Genomic DNA, 23,813 nt, shown 5'->3' with positions numbered 1-23,813 from the left:
GTCATTATTTTCTACAAAATTATAAAATTCGCAATTTCTACAAAATTTTTTACAAATAGTTTTTTATACAAAATATTTTGTAAAAAAATTGGCAGCAATTTCCTACAATTTTTTTTTTCATAACAAAATTTATAAGTATTTCCTGCAAAAAAAAAAATCAAAACAAAATTGGCAGGAAATATGAGTTTTTTTAGTAGTATAGGGACAAACTCCTCTTGATCGTTGAAAGGGAATTTAGGTTGTATATTTTGACAACCAACGATGCATATTGCTTTAAGATAGAAGAGCGAGAGTAGGTTTCGTTTTTGGTATCCTATTTGTTCAGAATGACCATTGGCAACACGTATTAAAAAATGTATTTTATCTGGACTAATTTAAAGAACCAATACCATGAAATGCATCGTTATTACTGTCAATACAAAGCCTATGTTCTGATTTTAGCTTTACAAGAAATCTGAACAATGCACCGTTATTACTATCAATACCAATGCAGCACCACAGGCTTTAGAAACCGATCACGTGACATTTTTTTTATTTATTATTATTTTATTTTATTTGTTATATATTTGATGTGAAGAAATTTTTTCAATCAAATTTGTGTATTCAAAGATTTTATTATATTGTATTATATCTTTATAAATTAAATACTTTATTGATAAGTATCGGTAAACTATATAGTGACTAATTATTTTTTCATTAAAATTTGTCACTATTCAAAGATTTGATTGTATTGTACTATAACTTTCCACCAATCTATTTTAAGCTTCCATACCACATAAAATCTCATCATAAAAAAAGTTTGAATTTATAAAACAATGAATAAGTTAGACTCCCAAAATTAAGTTAAATGATATCAAATATTTTAACATTCTTTAACATTGACCTGACCCTTGGAGAAGGGGGTCTTCTTAAAACACATACCAAATTTTTCACTCATCATCACCTTATTAATATCTACTCTATTGTAATGAAAAAAACAAAGTGAGTTTGAAATTCAGAAAAAAATTGTGTTCTTAATCTTTCAGGTACATTTTACTCTCTTACCCTTCTCTTATTCCACCACCATATATAAATTCTCTATTTTTTTATTTATCAACAAGAACAAATATATTAATAGGAGCAATAACATTGCTTTAACCTAAATACAAAAAATAAAAAATAAAAAGAAAAGGAAAAAAAATCATCAAGAACATATCTAAACTATACATCTTTCTCTACAAATCAAGATTAAAACATAGATGAAGTTGTGGTTAGTGAGGTGAAATAAAAAATGTTTAAATTCTTGTATATTTTAAATCGAAAGAAATGAAAAATTTGTCATTACGTCTTTTTTTTTTCATGTTTTAAATTTTCATTTTGCATATGTTAGAGTATATTATAGAGTGGAGTTAAATATGTTTTTGATCTCTTAACTTTTTAGTGAAAATTGAAATTGGTCCCTTTTTGAAACTTTGACCCAATTTAGTGCCTCAACCTTAGAAATGCATGAATTTAGTCATTTTAACCAAATTTTGTTAAGTTTATTTGACGTTTCAATGTTAACTATTTTACATTTGAGTTGTTTATACTATTTTACATATTTTCGCTTTAATGTTAACTAAGAAGCACATTTGAAATGTCAAATAAACTTAATAAAATTTGGTTAAAAGGATTAAATTCATGCATTTCTAATGATGAAAGATTAAATTGGTCCAAAGTTTCAAAGTTTGGTTAATTCTAATTTCCGGTATAAGTTAAAAGACCAAAAATATATTTAATTTTTAGAATTAGAGTGTGAAAGTTATCAAAAGTGGAAATTTTAATTGACGGTGATGAAATTCTTTTTTTTTTCAATTTGTGTGTTTGTTTCTTGATTTCATGTTGCATTTCGCATAATAAAATAAAAAACAGAAGGCACAGAGTAACCACATCATTAGTATCATATCATCAATCAAAGTTCTTGCCTTCAACACATACATACTTCAAAGTAAAGAGAAGATTCCAAGAGTAATTTAAATTTTTATGATTTATTAAATAAAGGGGTGACTCTCTTACCACGTAAGTTTGTTATTACATATATAATAAATAAATGTATTAAAATTTTTAAAATAGTGAAAATAAATAATGAGATAAAAGAACGTAATATAGAATATATACAAATATAATATGTAAAACAAAAGTTTGTGCCACGACCAAATTGGTTTTGAAAATCTGAAACTATTCATGTACCCATGGGCAGTAGTGGAACTTCATGCAATATGTTGGGGGTGTCAAAATTTTGGTTAAATTATTCTTTGGTCCATTTTTTTGTCTAAAAATATCATGTTGGTCATCTAGTGTTTTTTAGTTTCAATTTGGTCTCGATTTTATAAAAATTAATCCAATTTTATCTTTTTCGTTAAATTTCTTGAAGCGGAACAAAAAATTTTCATTAAAATTGATATTACAATTATGCCAATTACACCCACAAAGCAAATCATTCACAACTTCAGTTTTGATGAAAAATTCTTGATTTGATTCAGTAAATTTAACAAAAAAGGACAAAATTACATAATTTTAAAAAATTCGGACCAAATTGAAATTAAAAAAAAAAACTAAATGAGTAACTTAATATTTTTGAACGAAAAGAGGAACCAAAAGAGTAATCCTAAAATTTTTTTATAAACTAGTTAAAACATTGTATTTACTTTTTTTATGATAATAAAAATTAATAAAATTACAATTATTATTATTATTATAATTGTAAAATTAGATATAAATAATTTTTATAATTTTAGTATAATTAATTTTCATTTATAATGATTCAATTTTAAAAAATAAAAATGATTAAATTAAATAAATAACAATTTAAAAAATAATATTAATAAAATAATTATTTTTATTTAAAAAATGTTTAAAAGATTAAATTGAAAAATAAATGTAAAAAAGAAAACTTTTTCTTATATATAAATATAAATGTATAAATATTTATTAAAATATTAAATTTGAAAAAATTTATTTAAAATCATATATTAAATTATATAAATGTAAAAAAAGAAAAAAATTGGGGTTCATGGCCCCCTTAGTTCCAACGTTGTTCCGCCATTGCTCATGGGCATCCATTCTAACATTAGGGGATGCTTTTTCTTGTAAAGTCTAGAGAGTAAAAAGCTTCTTTTGTAAATATTAAGAAATAAAAAAAATATAAATGATCAAAGTGAAAAAATATTGAATTAAAAAGAAATCATATTCTTTTGAAAAAATAAAAAGATTTTGTTATTTAATTTGATAAAATTCAAAAAATGTTACTAAATAGAATTTCCAAATTATTGTATGTTTCAAATAATCTTAGAATATATATAAAAAAAATAGTAGTAAAATAATGATTTAAAAAATGAAAATAATATAATATAAGATAAAATAAAATCTCTTAATTTTAAAAGTCAAAAGTAAATTAAATATTTAAAAATATAATTATAAAATCTCTCATATGAAATTCAGTTTCTTCACTTGTTATACATATATTATTTCTAATGGTTTTGTTTTTTTAAATCACCACTTAAAACTTTTGATTGCTTGATTACACGTGAGATGCTCTTATTAGTGTTGGTTCTACAGTGAGTACTCATTAAAGTTCCACATCATATAATATAATGAGTAATGTAGCAGAAAAGTACTATAGAAATAAATAGTTTTTTTTTAGTTATCACCACAACATAATATATCATTTGAACCTATGAGAGACTTGAATAGTTGTGTGGTATTAAAAGGGTTGCAATTTTGTCCAAAAAAATTGCATGAGAAGTATGACTTTTGTCCAAAAAAAAATACACGATAAATGTTTGTAGTTTTGTTCACAAAAAAAAATTCTATGAAAGTTTGAAGTTTTTGCAAGAAATAAAAAAAAATGAATCTAGTAAAACTTTTTGTGACTATTTTGCTTGAAAAGATTATTTTCTTATTGCATGATTACCAACAATTGACAATGGTAGTTGAATTAACGGACCTGTAAACAAGGTAGGATAAACCTAGTATGGGGATGTTTAGGGTGTAGTAATATCTATATTAACCTTCCTTCTTATTATCATAATAATGTGGACTGAGATGATGTGTATCAAATATGTGTTATGATCTCGCATATGGATCCTGCATAGAATCATAAGCATAACACCACACACCAATATAGATTCCAATACCAAAAGAACAAGTCATGTCAATATAATTATTCTTGCTATCGTGATAGGTTCTTACCATGCAAAAACTAAACAAGACTTAAGCAACACAAAACCATACACAGATAGAATTTCATTCTGAACCTATTGTAAACAAAGAACATTACATTCACGTCCCCACCCCATCAGATAATATAACAGTCTACTAATACAGGGATAAAAAATGAGTCCACCACCAACCTAAATAGAAGAGCCTAATATCTGCTAAAAGCACAAAGATTGTAAACAGATGGTTGGGCACAAACACTAATCAGAGTATGAAAATAATGCTTTAGGATTTTTGTACACTATCCAAGACCATGATTTAAGTTGGGCACAAACACTAATCAGAGTATGAAAATAATACTTCATCAACATCAACCCTTTGTTTCTTTGATTTCAAATGCACCATATAATGGCCACTCATATACAGTGCCACAATTTGTTGCAATTTTTATTCATACCTTGGAGTTCAAACTGAATGAAGTGTGAAGCTGCTATATTATGATGTACATATAACAGTCCCACCCATAAGTCACACATATCAAAGTTTTAATAAGAAGGTTCTTGTACAGAATAATTAACCATAAAAATATGAAACTTATAGTGTAATTTTCTATTATAAATATGTCTAAATAAGTAATGGAAATAAATACAAACAAATAGAGAGTAAAACGTGTGATTTCTAATACTTTGAAGACATTGAAGTCATAAAACATGAGACTGTTCTTTTCTACCTTGTATTGTTTTGGCCAAAAAAGAAAGATGCAAATTTGAATGGATTTAGATTAGCTTAGATTCACTCGCTTTTTAAAAAAATTGTAAAAAAGTTGTGAGGTCATTGTGCATGTATTTTCTATGGAGGCATGTTTGATTTAGGGTAAAGTTATCATTATGGCAAGAGGAATTTCCACAATAGTTTGTACTAGAAAGTTAGACACATGTTTCCATATTGTCATGCAAGATAAATGTAAAGACAAATTTTCTTTCCTATATAAATTTTCTCCTCTTACATAAATTCAAGCTATGATGACAAACGCCAGCCTTGGCCAAATGCGTACAAGAAGAGTGGTCCTCAACTGTTGAGAGGGCCCAAGCTATTATCTTTTGGGCCAACATTGTTTAAATATTAGATTAGAATTTAACTTTTGGGCTTTGTATTTTGTGCCCAGTAGAATAGGGTTTTCTTTGGACCATGTATTGGGCCTTAGAGGAAATTGGGCTTTAGAAGTAATTTTGGACCAAAAAGGGGAATTGGGCCAAATGGGCCAAGAGTAGTGTGTCTACTCTAGAAAAGCCTAAAAGCTTCTCAAACTTGCAAGCCTCAATTCTTCATGCAAGCCTCAATGGAGACAAGAAGAAGCCATCATGTGGTATCATGAGCCTTGGTTTTAGTGAGTTAAGTGCTTCTTCTCCATTTTTTTTTTCCAATTCCGTGTTGTTCATCACTTCTTCTACTTGTCTTGCTGTTTTTGTTCATTTTATTTTTAGTATTAATGTTTTTTTACTTTGGTTCATCTTCATTTGCTTCATCTTGAACCATCCTTGTGTGCTTTAGGTGTTCTATTTGGTTTCTATCGTTTACTTTTCATTTTAATTGAGTATTTGTTGTTTTTTTGTTCAGTTCATTCTCTTGTTCTTGAGTTTATTTTGATTTTAAGATCCATATGTTTGGTCTAGAGTCATGTTTAGTCCATATATGTCATTAATTCCTTGTTTAGCTTTTAATTTTCTTTGAATTTGTTGGTGATGTGCTGCTGAATTCTGTTTCAGATTTGAGTGCAGTTTTAGTCCTTAAAAATTAACACTCTCTTCTCTCTTTGAGCCTTGGAAATGAACCTTCACATCTAGATAACCTTAGTTATCTTAATTTCCACTGGGAATTTTCCTTGTGCTTGCTTAACATCACCATAAATCACACTAAATTTCCTTTCAATTAATTGTGCTTTGGTGCTTTTTCATTTCTGTTTTTGAGTTCAGATTGCTATTTAGATCTTAGCAATGTCTTAGAGTCAATTTCCATTGTGTTTCATGATCTTCTTTTGATTCCTTTAAGTTTCCTTCTCCTTTGTGCTTTTTGTTTCCATTAAAATGCAAATGATCAAGCATAGTGTGGTGGTGATTATGTTTTGTGGTGGAAACTAGCTGCTGTAAGAGCTATAAAAAGAAAGAAAAAGAGCACAAAAAGAATACAAGCAAGTGCCAAAAAGAATCAAAATAAAAGATCAAAAGAAAGTGGCAAAAGAAGTACACTAGAATCACTACCATCACTTTGTCAGGTTTTACTTATATAGTGCTCTACTTTCTCATTTCTGGTCAATGTGGGACTTAGACTCACACTTGTATTCCTAACACACTTGAGTTTGAGAGCATTATTTTGTTGCATTTTACTGCTGTTCCAGTTTCTGTCTGACTGCACACTGTTTGTATTTGATTTATCATAAACAATTAGCTGGTGCAAATCCAAATCTAATTTTTGACTCTTTTAGCTAAGACATAGACGAAAAAGTGAAAAAAAGAATCATTGAAAAATGTTGAGAAATGAAAAAATGAAAAATAGCTGAAGCTGAGGCCTGAATTCACGTTTTTGGACTGGTAGTGAGTGAAAAATCAAATTTCAGTGCAGTTTTCTAGCTTATTTTGGTTGTTTTTCATCCATTCTAGTGCCATTCATTAGGTAATTCATTTGAGTGCTTATCTTGTTTCTTTACCTTATTTTTAGTTTGTCATTTCTCTGGTAATCCTTTGAGTTTGTCATGGCATTATTCACTTTTGGTTTAGCAATTATAATTTTGTGTTTTTCTTGCTTTATTTCTTGACCTCTTTTGGTTTGGTTTCTATATTTGGTGCATACTTCTTTTTTGAGGTGATCTAATTTTCCTAAGGTAGCATCCTAGGAGGTGGAGTACCTAGTCCCGAAAGAGAATCCTCTTTGGTGAGATCAAGAGGAAGTGCAAGAGTGAAACACTTGTGAGGACCAAGCCAAGAAGACAAAGCCAAGAAGACCTTTTACATTTTGTGCACTTTGATTGTATTCAAATTGAGTTGTAAAATTGTAATGCTTTCCTTCTTGTGTTCATGGCCTAGTTAGGTGTCTTGGGGGAGTCTTAGGTACTAAATCCCATCTCCTAACTAGAACCTCTTCTATACATTAGTGAAGCGCTTTTAGTGGTTAAGTTTGAAGGTTCCAAGTGCCTTCTACTTCTACCAAAACTTAGGCCGCATATAGCTTATAATCTTTCTTGTTTTTAATTTTCTTGTTTAATACTTTAGTGTGTGTCAACTTAGTCTTTGAATTAATTTCATTTAAAAGTTTTGTACAAAAGTTTCAAGTTCCCTTGGCTAGGAAAGACTTGGTATGTAAGCAATCAAAGTGATTCACCTCTCTTTCCTGGAGAAGAACTAAAAGCTTTTGCTATCTACTTCTTCTTTTAAATTTTCTTTTAAAGACCAAAGTATTCTAAAGAAAAAATGTCTCAACCTCCTTCTCAATGTATGAGTGCTTCAAATGAAGAAGAAATAAGTTTGAAACAAATTGCCTTTGATTTGAGAGCACTACTACGTTGGAAGGAAGATGAAATAATTGCAAGGGAAAGGGTAAAACAAGAAAGAGATAGGTTTCATCAACTTTTAGATGAAGAGAGGTGGGGAACAAGAAATATGGAAAGGTTGCATGAGAGGATGAGTAATAGGAGTCAACATTTGTACTCCCACACTCCAACACTAGTCACACACTATGAAGAAGATAGTAGACTAGTTGACAACTTCTATCAATCTCCTCCTCCTCTAAGAAGAGAAAGAAGAGAGCCTAGGGAACCAAGAGCCATTAGAATAGACCTCCCTCACTTTTATGGGAAAGATGATGTTGAAGCTTATCTTAATTGGGAAATGAAGGTTGAGCAACTCTTTGCTTGCCATCAAATAAGTGAGGAGAGGAAAGTACCCTTAGCTACCCTTAGCTTTCAGGGCAATGCTATGTATTGGTGGACTGCCCTCGAAAGAGATAGGAGAATCAATCAAAGTCCCGAGGTCAAATATTGGAATGACCTCAAAGGAGCGCTTAGGAGAAGACATATTCCCTCCTACTATCATAGAGAGCTAATGGATAAGCTCCAAAGACTCCATCAAAATAAAATGAAAGTGAAAGAATATAGACAAAAGATGGAGTTATATATGATGAGGGCTGCGATTAGGGAGTCTGAGGATACCACCATTGCAAGGTTTCTTAGTGGCTTAAGTCTTGAGATAAGAGATAGAGTAGAATTGTTGCCCTACCAAGACTTAAATGACTTGGTTCAACTTTGCATAAAGGTAGAGCAACAAATTCTAAGGAAAATTTTTCGAAATGACTACTCTAACTCTTATACCAAGAAAGAATTCAAGAGGGAGGGTAAGCAAGTCAAAGAGGAACCCTCCAAAAGTTTCAAGGAAAAGGAGAAAACAAGGGTAGGCACATCTTCACACACTCGCACTGGTGAAATCAAATGTTTCAAGTGTCTTGGTAGAGATCATGTTGCATCTCAATGCCCCACCAAAAAGACCATGATCTTAAGGGGTGTGAACCACTATAGTAGCCAAGATGAGCAAGAAAGTGAGAGTGAGACTTCTAGTGAGGAGTCTAATGATGAGTCTAAGGAAATTGCCTATCCCTGTGAAAGAGACCTTATAATGATTAGAAGACTTCTTAGCAACCAACCCATTCCAAAAGAGCCAACACAAAGAGAGAACATCTTTCATACAAGATGTAAAATTTTAGAAAACACTTGTTCTCTCATTGTTGATAGTGGTTCATGTTGCAACTGTTGTAGTACAAGGTTGGTTGATAAGTTGGCTTTGACTATCATTCCCCATCCAAAACCTTACAAACTGCATTGGCTTAATGAAAGTGGGGATTTAACAATCCAACATCAAGTAAAGATCAAGTTATCCATAGGGAAATATGAAGATAGTGTGCTATGTGATGTAGTACCTATGGAAGCTTGCCATGTTTTATTGGGAAGACCTTGGCAATTTGACAAGAAAACCATGCATAATGGTCTTACCAATGAAATCACCTTCACTCACAAGGATAGAAAATTTGTCTTGCATCCTTTATCACCCCCAAGTGGTAGAAGATCAAATGCAAATGAAAAATAAAATAAAGAAAGAAAAAGAAAATTCTACCAACATGCATATTAGTGAAACAACAAGTTCCAATTATCTAGGTAGAAAACACAAGACTTTTGAGTGCCCTAGCAAAAAAGTCATCATTCTAAGGGGCAAAGACATGTGTGAAAATAAGGTCAGGCTTACTTCTTCCTCTAAACGAGAAAAGCAAGACCAAAATAAACCTTGTGTTGAAAAAGGAAATATTTTCAAAGTTATATGGATTCAACATAAGGAAAATAAGAAGCAAAATGAAAAAGCTCCTAAAACCAAATACCTATATCATTCATTTGATACAAGGTGTATGAACAACGGGAGTCGCATTGTTTGGATGTTTACCAGTATAAAATTCATTTTGTTGTTTGGTGTTTGTTGTAGGATGGTCTTTGATCCTAGAGGAGGAAGACACAAGAAGAACAATAATAAAGGCTGTTGTCATGAAGAAACATGTAGATCTGAGGACAGATCCTTCGCAAGAAGGAGGGGATGATGACAAACGTCAGCCTTGGCCAAATGCAGACAAGAAGAGTGGTCCTCAACTATTGAGAGGGCTCAAGCTCTTATCTTTTGGGCTAACATTGTTTAAATATTAGATTAGAATTTAACTTTTGGGCTTTGTATTTTGGGCCCAGTAGAATAGGGTTTTCTTTGGGCCATGTATTGGGCCTTAGAGGAAATTGGGCTTTAGAAGTAATTTTGGACCAAAAAGGGGAATTGGGCCAAATGGGCCAAGAATAGTGTGTCTACTCTAGAAAAGCCTAAAAGCTTCTCAAACTTGCCCTCCAGGGATGAGAGTTAGCTTCCCATGGCAAGACAAGTGTGACTTGCTTAGGTGGGAAGTCACACCTCCCACATGCTCCTTTTTGGCTCCAAAATTCAACTTTCTAGACTCCTTTTTCCCTCCACTTTTTGGAGACTCCTTGGTCTCATTTTAGCCTATAAATAGAAGGCTTAGGAGATGTATTTTTCAGCTTAAAATTGTGCACAAATCTCTTTTGAGCTCACCTTAGAGTAAACTCTTCTCTAGTTTACTCTAGTCTTCCTCCTTAGGAGTTGGCCTCACCTCTCTTAAGAATCCTTTCACCTACACCAAACCAAACACCTTAAGCTTCTTTCCTTCATGCTTCCGCATCCAATACCATCCATGGAGCCTCCATTCCTCATGAAAGCCTCAATGGAGACAAGAAGAAGCCATCAAGCTACCACATTGTAAAAGCATTGACTATTCTATACAAAAGGTAATGAGAATATTATTGGTAATTATATTCATTATTCACCATCACCCACGTACTTATAGTTCTCTCCAATATTATATTTGGGGGCATATAGGAAAGGATCGAGATCATAACACATATTGTGATAGATGATGAGTCATTATTTTCTTCTATTCCACTAGCCTTTGTGCACCCATTAGACAGTTGATTAGTGCTTAATTGTTCATCATTAGAGTGTTTTTCATCTGTTGGGCTTTATTGGGCCACTGTTCCGAATTTGGACTAATTTCACATTATTTGGCCTAATTTTTGTTTTTAATTATTTTTAGGTATTTGGGTGAAGCAATTTTGGAGCTTGGACATTAATATTTAGTTGAAGAAACTTTCCACATCATTGCCACATCATTTCCATGTCATTTCCATGTCAGCAAAGTCAATGGGTCAACATTTGAGGCCTAGAGTGGCATTTTTGTAATTCTGCGGCTCATAATGGCAGTTTTGTAATTCTGAGTGGCATGGGTGATATGACCAAGAATTAGGTCTGCATGAGAAGGGGGCAGCCGCTCCATCATCTTCAACCTCTCTTCAAAACCTCCATTTTCGTTCTCCAAGCTTCCATGGATGCCCACCTTGCGGTTTTTCACGTTTTTGGCTCATTTTTACCGTTTTTATGCATATTTGACAGCACCCATTGAGGGTTTTACGTTTGGAATTCGTTTTCTTGCTTGGACAGTTCGTTTTGTGGGTTTTATTGACTTGGAACAATATCCATTCATGGGGTTTTCACATTTATATATGATAACACCGTTTTGCATTCCATTTAAGCTTTGAAATCTCAATTTTTGCTCTTAAATTGCGTTTTCAGATTTGATAAGTTAGGGTTCTTGGTTCTGATTTTTGTGATTTCAGTTTTGAAGTGTTTAATTACTCATTTCCATGTCTAGCTAAATTCGTGTATTGACTCCTTGATGAAAAATGCAATGAAGCTTTGAGGTTGTGCTTGTTTTGTGAAATCTGCCATGTTTTGTTCTGAATTTGTGGAATGCATGTGGTGAATCTGTCAATGCTTAATTTACAGAGTAATTGCATGTGTTTTGTTTAAGATACGTTCATGCTTAATATATGTAGCTTGGCTGTCACGAGTTTAAGGATGTGTGCATTGCTTAATTGCATAATGAAGCTAGATTGTAATTTTCGCTTAGTGAATTATTATCTAGTGGATTGAGACAAGGCAGGGTTGGTGTTAATTTGGTGGCCTATGATAAGTGAAATTGCGTTTGAATCAGGGATGTCAATACGGTTTTAGTCACTGTAGCATTTAAATTAATCTATTGATTAGCATTCCGAATCTGTCTGCCAACCCCCCCCTGTGTTTTATTGTTGTGTTCATCTGGAAAATTCGCTTTGAATGAAAATATTAGTCGTTGGGAGACGACTTGGTTCACTTTCATGTACTGCATTTAATATGTTTTAATTTGGTGGGGTACGACCTCTATCAAATTTGGCGCCGTTGCCGGGGACCAATCATTTCGTTCATAGTAAAATTTCCAGTGTGTTTGTGTTTTGTGTTTTGGTGTGTGTGTGTAGTTCAAGTGTGGTTGAGTTGGTATATGTTCATTGTGATGTTAATGTTGTGTTAAGTTCAGTGCCTGTTTCCATTCCTGTGTGTTTCTGTGTAGTGTAGTGAATAGTGTCGCGGCGCGCATGAATAGTGTCATTCCGCCGGTTTGCAAACTCAGATTCTCCAGAAAATGCCATTTTCTACATTTCAGCAATGTTTTTTGTGATTTTTCTTCATTTTTTTTACTTTTGAAAAATTGAAAAAAATACTTGTGCTTTGAGTTTTGATCTGATTTTTTTTGTGCTTCTGTTTGACCACTCAAAGGAATATCCTACCAATTTTCAAGTCATTTGAAGGTCGTTTGAGTATACTTGTAGTTATACCCTTTGTTATGCCAATATCACTACAATTAGTGCTTTTTGGTGCATGACTAGGGGAAACCCAAGTGAATTACAACCATTTGACCCTGAAATTGATAGGACATTCCACAGAGGAAGTAGGCATCCTAGGAATCCATCTTTGCATGCTGAATATTCAGTGACATTTCCTGATTCTTCTGATTCTCATCACATTCCTGACACTCCTCATTCTTTGCATTCTGAGCATACTGTATATTCTGAGCATTTTCATACTGATAACATGGCTCAACCTCCTCCACCTCATGAGAGAACCATGAGTGAGCTCACTGCACCAGAGTTCACTTATGATAGTTTATGCATACAATACCCTGAGGAGGAGGTTCCATATGTGTTGAAAACTGGTTTGATACACTTGTTGCCAAAGTTTCATGGTCTTGCAGGTGAGGACCCGTGCAAACACTTGAAGCAGTTTCATGTCATCTGTTCCACCATGAAGCCTGCAGATGTACAAGAGGACCATGTATACTTGAAGGCTTTCCCTCATTCTTTGGAGGGTAATGCGAAAGACTGGCTGTACTACCTAGCACCCAGGTCCATCACAAGCTGGGATGACCTGAAGAGATTGTTCCTTGCCAAGTTCTTTCCTGCTTCAAGGACAACAGCCATACAGAAGGAGATTTCTGGCATCAAGCAGCAATCTGGGGAGACCCTTTATGAGTACTGGGAGAGGTTCAAGAATCTTTGTTCAAGTTGTCCACACCATCAGATTTCTGAACATCTCCTCCTGCAGTATTTTTATGAAGGCTTGCACCACATGGATCGAAATAAGATTGATGTTGCAAGTGGTGGTGCCCTTGGTAACATAACCCCAGCTGCAGCCAGACAACTGATAGAGAACATGGCTTCAAATTCTCAACAATTTGGCACAAGGAGTGATGCCATAGTTGTTAGAGGTGTTCATGATGTAGGAGCAGCCGAGTACACAAAGAAGTTGGAAAGTAAGATTGATGCTCTTACTACACTGGTCAATCAACTTGCTTCCAATCAGAGAGCTCCAGCTGTAAGAGTTTGTGGCCTCTATCAATAGACATCATCTCAGTCCACGTTATTATGATTATGATAATAAGAAGGAAAGGTTAATGTAGATATTAGTACACCCTAAACATCCCCATACTAGGTTTATCCTACCTTGTTTACAAGTTCATTCATTCAACTGAAAGTCCACAAAAAATTATATAAAGGGGGACCTTATTGATACAAGCTAAGATGCATTGTAAGATATCAAGGGTGGTTCAAATGTGAATTGCATTGTTTAGTTCGACTAAAACAGTGAAGTAAAATCCCACAAAAAAAATGAATAAAGGGGACATTGTTAATACAAGCTAAAGTGAATTATGAGCTATCAAGTTTGGTTCAAATGCAAATTGCATTGTTCAATTCGGCTAAGATAGTCAAGCAAACTAGATATACTAGGATTAAAAAACTATTCAATTAAATAAATACACAGTGATAACACCTCAAGAAAACTCAAAGAAAGAAACAATTGGAGAGTAAATGAAAATGAGGACTGATGTGATTGAAGACTTAAGTAGTTGAAAACTTAATTGGAATGAGAAGTAGATGAAGATGAGTGACAAATGTTTCGAGATGAGTAAAAAGGGTTTTGATATGAGTGAAAAGGAGTCACCACTTGAAGCTCACAATCAAGATAAAAATCAAACAAAAAAAAAAGACATGTAGTTTCTGTCAACACCCAATTTCGTCCGAATTATTAAAAAAATTATTTCCAAAATATTAAAAAATAAACAGTAATAAATTGTCTAAAAAATAATAAAATTGATCAAAAAGTGTTTCTTTAAATTTTTCTTTATTTAATTTTATTTTTAAATAATAAATAAAAAAAGATTTTGTTTTAAAATTAAAGATTGAATTAAAATAAAAATAAATTAATTCTTTTTACGTTTTCTTTATTTAATTAAAGGAATGAAATACAGTCTTTGGTTTTGGCTTTTCGAAAAAAAAAAAGTAATTCACAGTTACCATTGCCGATATGAATGTTTGGCTTGCCTGCAGTATCACAGGTTTTAATATTTTATGTGACTTTTTTATTTTTTTAATATTTTTTTATATACTTTATGTTATGCTGGATTTTATAATTAAGAGTTTATTTTTGTCTGATACTATTTTATTTTTATTTATTTTCTAAATTATTAACTTACAACTTCTAAATACCTAGTAATATTAAATAATGTTCTTTTAATATTATCCTCAAATATATAAAATTCAACGATTCCTTCGATTAATTTCTTTTTTTTTATTACAAAATGAATAGGTAGAGTCTGTAGGCTTCTTCTTCTTTTTTCTAAAGTTGATACATTTTCTTCAATTATTATTATTCACTTTTGCATATTAATGTTCTTTCTTCAACTAAGTTGTAGAGAAAGAAGTTCAATTGTAAAACATTGTTTTGACTATTTGTAAAGCATTGGTATGTATTCATTATAATATAATACATTGGTTTTTTTTTATATAAATTTTATTTTATTGATAGAATGTTTTATAAATATAATATATATATATATATATATATATATATGATTAATCAGTTTTCTTAACTGCTCTACGTATCATCAAAAGAAATTAATAAATACACTAATATTCATTGCGCAACAAACTCGGTCTTTGCGCCAAGGAGTGGTAACGCTGTGTTAGAGAGAATGGATACAGTACTGTGAGAAGTAGAGGAAATTTAATATACTAAAGAGAAATTAAAAGTTTTGAAAGGAAGGAACAACCATTTTGAAGGGAGGGGAAGAAAGGAAGAACATTCAAGGGAATAGGATCATTTTTTCAAAAAATTTCATCCTCATATCAACATTAATTTACTCATCTCCTTTTCAATTCAATTGAGAGTTCAATTAAGAGTCATGATCTAAAAAAAGCAATTCGAAAGTGCATTTCAGAGACATTTTTGAGATTCAACAATAAGAATACTTTAGGAAAAAGACAATAAGAATACTTTAGGAAAAGCACAAGGAACGAGAACAGATTGGCAAGTAATAGGTTACACAGTTTTGCTTTCTAATTTGCTACGATGCTCTGTTACATTTTGTGTGGTCATAGAATTGTATGAAATACATATAGAAAGAACAAAATATTGTCATCTTAGGCTTCTAAGTTAATAAACCACAATTAAAAATAAAATTAAACTAGGTTTAAGGAATTTGAAATGGAGAAGACTTAGGAGATGTCGCTAACAAAGTCACTAATAAAATGGACTCCATTACTATTTTAAGAATAATAAGTATACAATCTTATAATTAAATATTTTTTTATATAAAATAGATATTTTTAAATTGGAAACCATGTGAATTAGAATTTTCAATATTTTATTCCCTAAAACATATTTATTTACATTTTATCTTCAATATTATTTTATTTGATACTTTAAATATTTTTAAATTTCTCTTTTAATATATTAACTCGTTGTTTTTTATCAAATTCCGTATGACTTTAATTCTTTTGTATTACATTTTGATTTCAACATATTAATAAATGTAGAGTTAAAAATTTGATATATGTAAAAATAACTAAAGATAAAAATATTTATTTGAGAAGGTTACACCGTATTAAAAAAAATAGTACATATAAAAAAACATAAAAATTAAGGAAATTTATTTATTTTATGGACTTTGTTTAAAATTTATGAATGTTATGTATTGTATTTTATTTGAATTTACAATTAAAATATATTTTTAAATATTCACTTTTATTTTATTTTAATACCCGCAGGTACCCGTGTAAATATTAAAAAATTATGCAAGTACCCGCATAACGGATACCCGACAAATATAGATACGAGTACATGACACATATTTATCCAACGGGTAAGGTATGAGAGAGCTACTACATGTACTTTACCCGCCTGCACCCCGTTGACATCCCTAGTTACAATAGAAAACTTTTCGGATGATCCTTCTTAATTCTTAATTAAAGATTTTATTTCATTTTAACAACTCATTAATAAAAGATTTATTTGCCATTTGAAATAATTTATATAAGTGTATAATTTTATATTTCAGTAATATTTTTATTATAAATATATTTTTTAAATTACTACTCAATGAAGTATAATTTTTACAGTTTTTCTCTCTAAAAGGTATTTATTTACATTTCTTCTTTATTCTTGTGTTAATTATTTTAATTAATATTTTAAATATTTTAAATTTCTTTTTTCGTATATTAACTCATTATTTTTCATGAAAATCAATGTATTTTTAATACTTTTGTAATACATTCTGTTGAAGAGGAGTTGAAAATTGTATATAAAAATAACTAAAAATTATATATTTAATTCAAAAGGTAATTTTAATATTATTATTGTGGATTTAAAAAATCATTTTGGAGATAAGTACCATTTGGGTCAAATATGAGAACAAATAATTATGTATGTAATTTAAATTTGAAAAGCCAATTAGGTTTTATTTTTAGTTTTTGGTATGGTTTAACCATTATTGCTTATATTGTTAGGAGTCAAATGAAACTTAAAGATAACATTTTTCTTTATATTCTACTCAAAATTAAGGTGTCCAAAAGTTATGTCATTCTTAATTATATCAGTTATGCATATTAATGTTTTATTTTTTTTCTAAAGTTTAAAATGGTTGTTTTATATCCAAATGTTTGCCCATGTACATGTAATGTACATGATGATAATTTTTTTATATTGTATAGTATATGTTAGTTAGTTTTTTTTATTTGTGTTCTAAATTGATATTCTATCCACTGTTTCTTCTAAAAAAGGATTTATATTTATAGAAACAGAAGAGTAATAAATGTGTAGCAAACAATAAATAAAGTCAAAATTGACTTGATTTGAATTAAATTTAGCAAATATATATGATAAAATAATTTAATTTGTTAAAAATTTAGTATAATTTGTTAGAAAAAAAATTAAATAATAAACTGATTGTAAATGAAATTCTTTGAAAAAAAATGAAGTAAAAAATCAAATATATAATAAAATTTTGAAAAGAAATGAAGATGATGTAGTCCAACATTTTAAGTTTTTCTCTTGACGGAATATATTTTTAAGATTACAAATTCATATATTTCATTCACACCCTTCTCTTATTTAATTACTCTAATGAAAAAAAGTGAAAAGTATATAAAGATGGATAAAAAAAATAATAGAAAATGTTTAAAAATTCATATTTAAAACTTAACTTAAATGTTTTCAAAATAGTGGAAATCACATATCTTATTCTAAATCCATTTATATTTATTTTCATTACTTTATTTGAACATATATTATAAATTAGAAAAATGTGCTCATCATATTTTTTTTGTTTGTTTTTTCTACTAGACCGTGCATATATGTACATAGTTAAGCAAATTTTAATATTTAAAGGATTTTAAAAATAAGTTTTTAAAATATAGATTATATTTTTAATTATGTTAGAATCTATCTATTACACCAGTCTTAATATTTAAAATAATTTTAATTAAAATATTTAAAGTCTTAATATTTTTAATAATATTTAAAGGATTGGCTTCACTTTGAATTTCCTTCTAAGAAAACACTTCTTACTTGAATTTTTAAACTTTTAATAAAATTACTATTTAAAAGGACTCACTTGTCATTTGAAGAATCAATCAGTACAAAATTCTTTTATTTATTTTCAATTGTTGGATTGAATTTTTTTCTCAAGGAAGTATAAAAATTTTTAGTGAAATTTTATAAAAATTTTAAAATACAAAACTTATAAAATTAAAATAAATTCAAATTCAAATTCAAATTCAAATTAGATAATTATTTGTTGATGTTATTATTGATTTAAATTAAAGTTAATAATTAAAAAAATAAAATACTTAGTAATAAAATTTTAGTTTTGAAAATTAGTAATAGATGTGTAGCAAACAATGAATAAAGTCAAAAAATGACTTGATTTGAATTAATTTTAGCAAATGTATATGATAAAATAATTTAATTTGTTAAAATTTTAGTATAATTTGTTAGAAACATAAAATTAAATAATAAACTAATTGTAAGGGAAATTATTTGAAAAAAATGAAGTAAAAAATTAAATATATAATAAAAATTTGAAAACAAAATGAAGTTGATGTAGTCCAACATTTAAAGTTTTCTTTTGACGGAATATATTTTTAAAATTACAAATTCTTTTGACGGAATATATTTTTAAGATTACAAATTCATATATTTCGTTGGCATCCCTCTCTTATTTAAATACTGTAATGATAAAAAGTGAAAAGTATACAAAGATGGATAGAAAAAAGTATTAGAAAAAAAAAATAACAATTCGGTGTTTTATGATTTCAAATTTTTAAAAATTCATATTTAAAATTTAACTTAAATATTTTCAAAATAGTGGAAATCACATATCTTATTCTCAATCCATTTATATTTATTTTTATTATTGTATTTGAACATATAATATAAATTAGAAAAATGAGCTCATCATATTTTTTTATTTGTTTTTTTTACTAGAACGTGCATATACGTACATAATTAAACAGATTTTAATATTTAAAGGATTTTAAAAATAAGTTTTTAAAATATAGATTATATTTTTAATTATGTTAGAATCTATCTACTACATGAGTCTTAATATTTAAAATAATTTTAATTAAAATATTTAAAACCTTAATATTTTTAATAATATTTAAAGGATTAGCTTTACTTTGAATTTCTTTCTAACAAACACTTCTTACTTGAAGTTTTAAACTTTTAATAAAATCACTACTTAAAAGGACTCACTTGTCATTTGAAGAATCAATCAGTACAAAATTCTTTTATTTATTCTCAATTATAAAAATTTTAAAATACAAAAGTTATAAAATTAAAAAAATTAAAATTAGATAATCATTTTTTGATGTTATTATTTATTTAAATTAAAGTTAATGATTAAAAAAATAAATTACTTAGTAATAAAATTTTAGTTTTGGATATCAGTAATAGATGTGTAGCAAACAATGAATAAAGTCAAAAAATGACTTGATTTGAATTAATTTTAGCAAATGTATATGATAAAATAATTTAATTTGTTAAAATTTTAGTATAATTTGTTAGAAAAATAAAATTAAATAATAAACTAATTGTAAGTGAAATTATTTTAAAAAAAAAATGAAGTAAAAAATTAAATATCTAATAAAAATTTGATCATCATCAGGTAGAGCCATCAGAATGGGTTATAACCCGCGAGCCAACCCGGCTCATCACAGGTTCGGGTCGGGTCGGGTTGAAAAAAGATTACAAATTTCAGTACGGGTTAAAATTGAACTTGCCCACTAAAAACTCGGTTCATTCGGGTTGAACTCGTGATGAACCGAGTTAGCTCAACAACCCACCAATAAATTTTAAATATTAAATTAATATATATATATATTATATATATAATATATAATATATATATATATATATAATATATATATATATATAATATATATATATATATATAATATACATATATATATATATATAGATATATATATATATATTATATATATATATATATATATATATATATATATATCTATATATATATATAATATATATATATATATATATATATATATATATTATATATATATATATATATATTATATATATATATATATAACATAATATATTATATATAATAAGTATATATATATATATATATATATATTATATATATTATATAATATATATATATATATATATTATATATATACATATTATATATATTATATATATATATATATGTATATATATAATATGTATATATATATATAATATATATATATATATATATATATAATATATATATATATATATATATATATATTTTGTAATCGGAATTATAATTTAGTTTTCTTGAGATTGAAGAAAAAATATTGTGTTTCCTTTTTTAATTATGTGAGTCAGTGAGCCAACCCGTTTAACTCGCCAACCCGTGGTGGGTCAAGTCAGGTTCTAATTTTTTTGGCTCGCTAATAAATGAGCCACATTGGGGTGATCCACTAAGTGGCCAACCCGTTGCGAGCCGAGCCGAGTTGGGTCGGGTGACCCGTTTTGATAGCTCTATCTAAACTCATCCAAATCTTTTATAATTGTCTCTTTCTTTCTACACTAGCAGAAAAATATTTTTTAGTCACAGTTAAATAGAGTCGGTAATAATGAAACGACGCTATATTTAAAGAAAGAGTAAAATTATAGGATATTTCTAGTCGGTTTAAAACTAACGGTATCATCTTATATGATTTTTACTACTATTCTCATTGTGAATAGTAAACCAGTGGATGAGTAATATCAAAAGGTGGAGCAGATGCCTACAGAGATTTTTGGAAGCCACGTTCTCTTCTCCTCCGCACTCCTATTCCTTCAAAACATTTTCTTTTCTCGTCGTAAGCCATGCATTCTTCGGCAACATCTTATCTTCTCTTCTTCAAAGTTTTTTCTCTTCTCCTCGAAAGCCATCTTCTCTTTGTGGAAGTTATTTTCCCGCGTAAGTCATTTTCTTCTCTCTGTAATATGATTTTCTCTTCTCGAAGTTATTTTTGTTTGAAGTCATTTAAAATTCATTTTGTTTTGAAGTTTCAAATACTCATAAACCCTAATTTCAATCACTGATATGAGTTTTTGTATTGGTTCAAATTGATTTTCTTCATTGCATATTTTCAATGTCAAGTTCCTCACATCAATCCCTCCCAAATGTAAATATTGTTTCAAGTTTCTCCATTCTAACATGTAATAGTTTAATAGGATCAGCTATAATGAATTTGTCAAAGAAGAAAAATCATACATGTATGAATCTCCTTTGCTTTTCCAATTTTAAACTCTTTTAAACTATTATTTTTTCTTAAGGATATCATGTTATGATGTTTGGTTGAAAGTTGGATTGGAAGCGATATTTGATCCTTTTAGAAGTCTGTTTCCCATGGTTCTGGTTCCAACAATAAAACAGAGATCGTTGTGTGGGCACTTAAGGTAAATTCAACTTTAAAATATATTTGAAATCTCTTACACTTGTGCACACACAATATGAGGGTCTGTAGAAGTTTAAACTCTGATAGTACTTGTTGTCAATGTTCTTCGCTTCTTCACGCTAAACGATTATGATAACTTATTTTCCTGTGTGCTTCATAGATATGAAGATAAATTCTAACTTCTGTATTTTTGTTCTGGATCATTTATATATTCAAAGAAGAGCAAAAGCATGTAAAAGATGTTTGTTACTGATTGATCTTATACCCCTGTTCCTACAATCAAAGGTGAAAACTATTGTTATATAGGTGTTTGAGAATTTATGTTTCACTGGCTTTCATGGATATGTTGTTAAAAAATTCAAAATTTCTTATAACGAACCAACATGTTAATGCAATCTCATTTTTTAAACTTGATCCTCCTTTGTTTAATTTGGACCTCAAAATTAGTTTGTGCTTACTTATGTGTGCTATTTTGGTCTTATCGCTGGTCATTACATGATCTTTAACTCACACTCCTCACATTTGGGATTGCACATCTCAATTAGATTTGTAAGATTAGACATCTACCATACAGGTGATCTTACAATGACCCATTTACAAGTGATCCAATTGGTTTAATAACAACCATTAGGATAAAACTTTGATGTTATGTATGTATTAGAATTTTGGTTAAGGCCTTACTAGAAATTTAAGATATAGCCTAATTAGAATCTGGGGGATGCCTTAAAAAACCAGAATTTTAGGTTTGAGTTTGTGTTAATTTGAGGTTAAAGTTGGAGAGCACAAAAGAATTTTGAAGGGAATAATTTCTTTGTTCTTCATTTGGTGCATCGGAATTCATGAAGGCACTCATGTCAAATACCAAGGCTCATTTCAGTTTCAACAATTTTTTTTTCTATATTTTTTGTTTTACTAGAACATGCATATATGTTACATAGTTAAGCAGATTTAATATTTAAAGAATTTTAAAAACAAAGTCCTAAAATATAGATTATATTTTCAATTATATTAGAGTTTGTTTATTACATGAGTCTTAATATTTAAAATATTTAAAGTCTTAATATTTTTAATTATATGTAAAGGATTGGCTTCTCTTTGAATTTCCTTCTCAATAAAAAAACACAGGTTCCATCACTTTCACATTTTAAAGGATGGACTTGATGCTTCCAATTTTTACAATTAATTAGATTTGACGTATTTTTGTTTCTCTATTTTAGATATAACATTTCTTCATTTTCTTTTTTCTTGGGTATATTTCCTGTTCCCTTATTTAGGACACATAACGGGAATGTAAATTAAACATTTGAATACTATCTTTGTAAATTTTGGCACTCCACGTTAAATGTCCTAAACACAAATACTTGAAACATACGATGATTTTATATTGTGTTAGATGTGGTTGATTTGTATGTTTGTGATTTGAACAGGTGTAATGTTTTGTCAATTATTTGAATATTGTATTCTGAATTTGTTTACCAATTAAGATTTAGAAAATTATATTTGTTTTAGCTTTGCTAGGTATTGTGTAGTTTCGAAACAAAAATGGCCTTTAATTATATTTTTTTGATGTAATAAATTAAAAGTATAAAAATTTGGATAAAATATATAAACCAAAAAGAACAATCTTGTGTTTTATGTTTTCAAAACTTTAGAATATCATACTTAAAATTCAACTTCAACTTCTTCAAAATATTGGAAATGAAAAGTTTTCCTATCTATTCATTTATATTTATTTCCATTACTTATTTAGACCTATTATAAAATAGAAAAAATTACTCGTTTTTTTTTTTTACAAGAATGTGCATATACGTGCATAGTTAAACAAATTCTAATGTGTAAAAGGATTTTAAAATAAAAGATAATTGTTCATAAACTTTCCCTACAAGCCTAAAATATTATAATATAAAAAACTAAAAGAATGAAAATAAAATAATATGAAAAATGAAATTTTAAATTTAAAATTGAACACTAACATAAAATATATAAAAAAATAATAAATAAAACAAAAAGTTGTCACATGATACTGCATTCGTATTGGTAGTAATAAGGATGAATGGTTAGGGTTTCTTGTAAAGCCAAAATCAGAGAATATGTTTCTTATTAACCATAATAATTATACATTTCTTGATACTGGTGATAGCATTGCTTTAAGATAGATGAAATAGTAGGTTTCATTCTCGTTCTTTTAAGAGAAGAGAGAAGGTTTGGTGAGATGAAGAAAAAGTGTTCGTCTTCAACTAACTTATCTATACTTTTATATTGTGTATTTCTTGATATTTGGTTAAGCATGAATGTTGCAAAAGGTTATCGAAAAATCAGAAGAAAAAATTTAATGATGTCGCAAATTGATACTTTAATTTTTATTTTTTTGTAAATT

At 28.8% G+C, this 23,813-nt stretch overlaps 1 protein-coding gene across 1 annotated transcript; it reads left to right on the top strand.

Moving 5' to 3' along the window:
* The first annotated feature begins 12,271 nt into the window (after positions 1 to 12,271).
* On the top strand, positions 12,272 to 13,535 carry LOC146881605 (uncharacterized). Its single transcript, XM_085669257.1, has 2 exons — positions 12,272 to 13,305; positions 13,417 to 13,535. Exons 1-2 carry the CDS (start codon positions 12,516 to 12,518, stop codon positions 13,533 to 13,535), a joined length of 909 nt encoding a protein of 302 aa, XP_085525383.1. The 5' UTR covers positions 12,272 to 12,515.
* Positions 13,536 to 23,813: the final 10,278 nt, after the last annotated feature.

This window comes from Vigna unguiculata, chromosome 11, assembly GCF_037176805.1.
Source record: "Vigna unguiculata cultivar grain cowpea cultivar isolate G323 ecotype 2 chromosome 11, ASM3717680v1, whole genome shotgun sequence".
Taxonomy (NCBI): domain Eukaryota; kingdom Viridiplantae; phylum Streptophyta; class Magnoliopsida; order Fabales; family Fabaceae; genus Vigna; species Vigna unguiculata.
The sequence above is the reverse complement of the archived record's forward strand: the minus strand, read 5'-3'. Positions and strand labels throughout refer to the sequence as shown.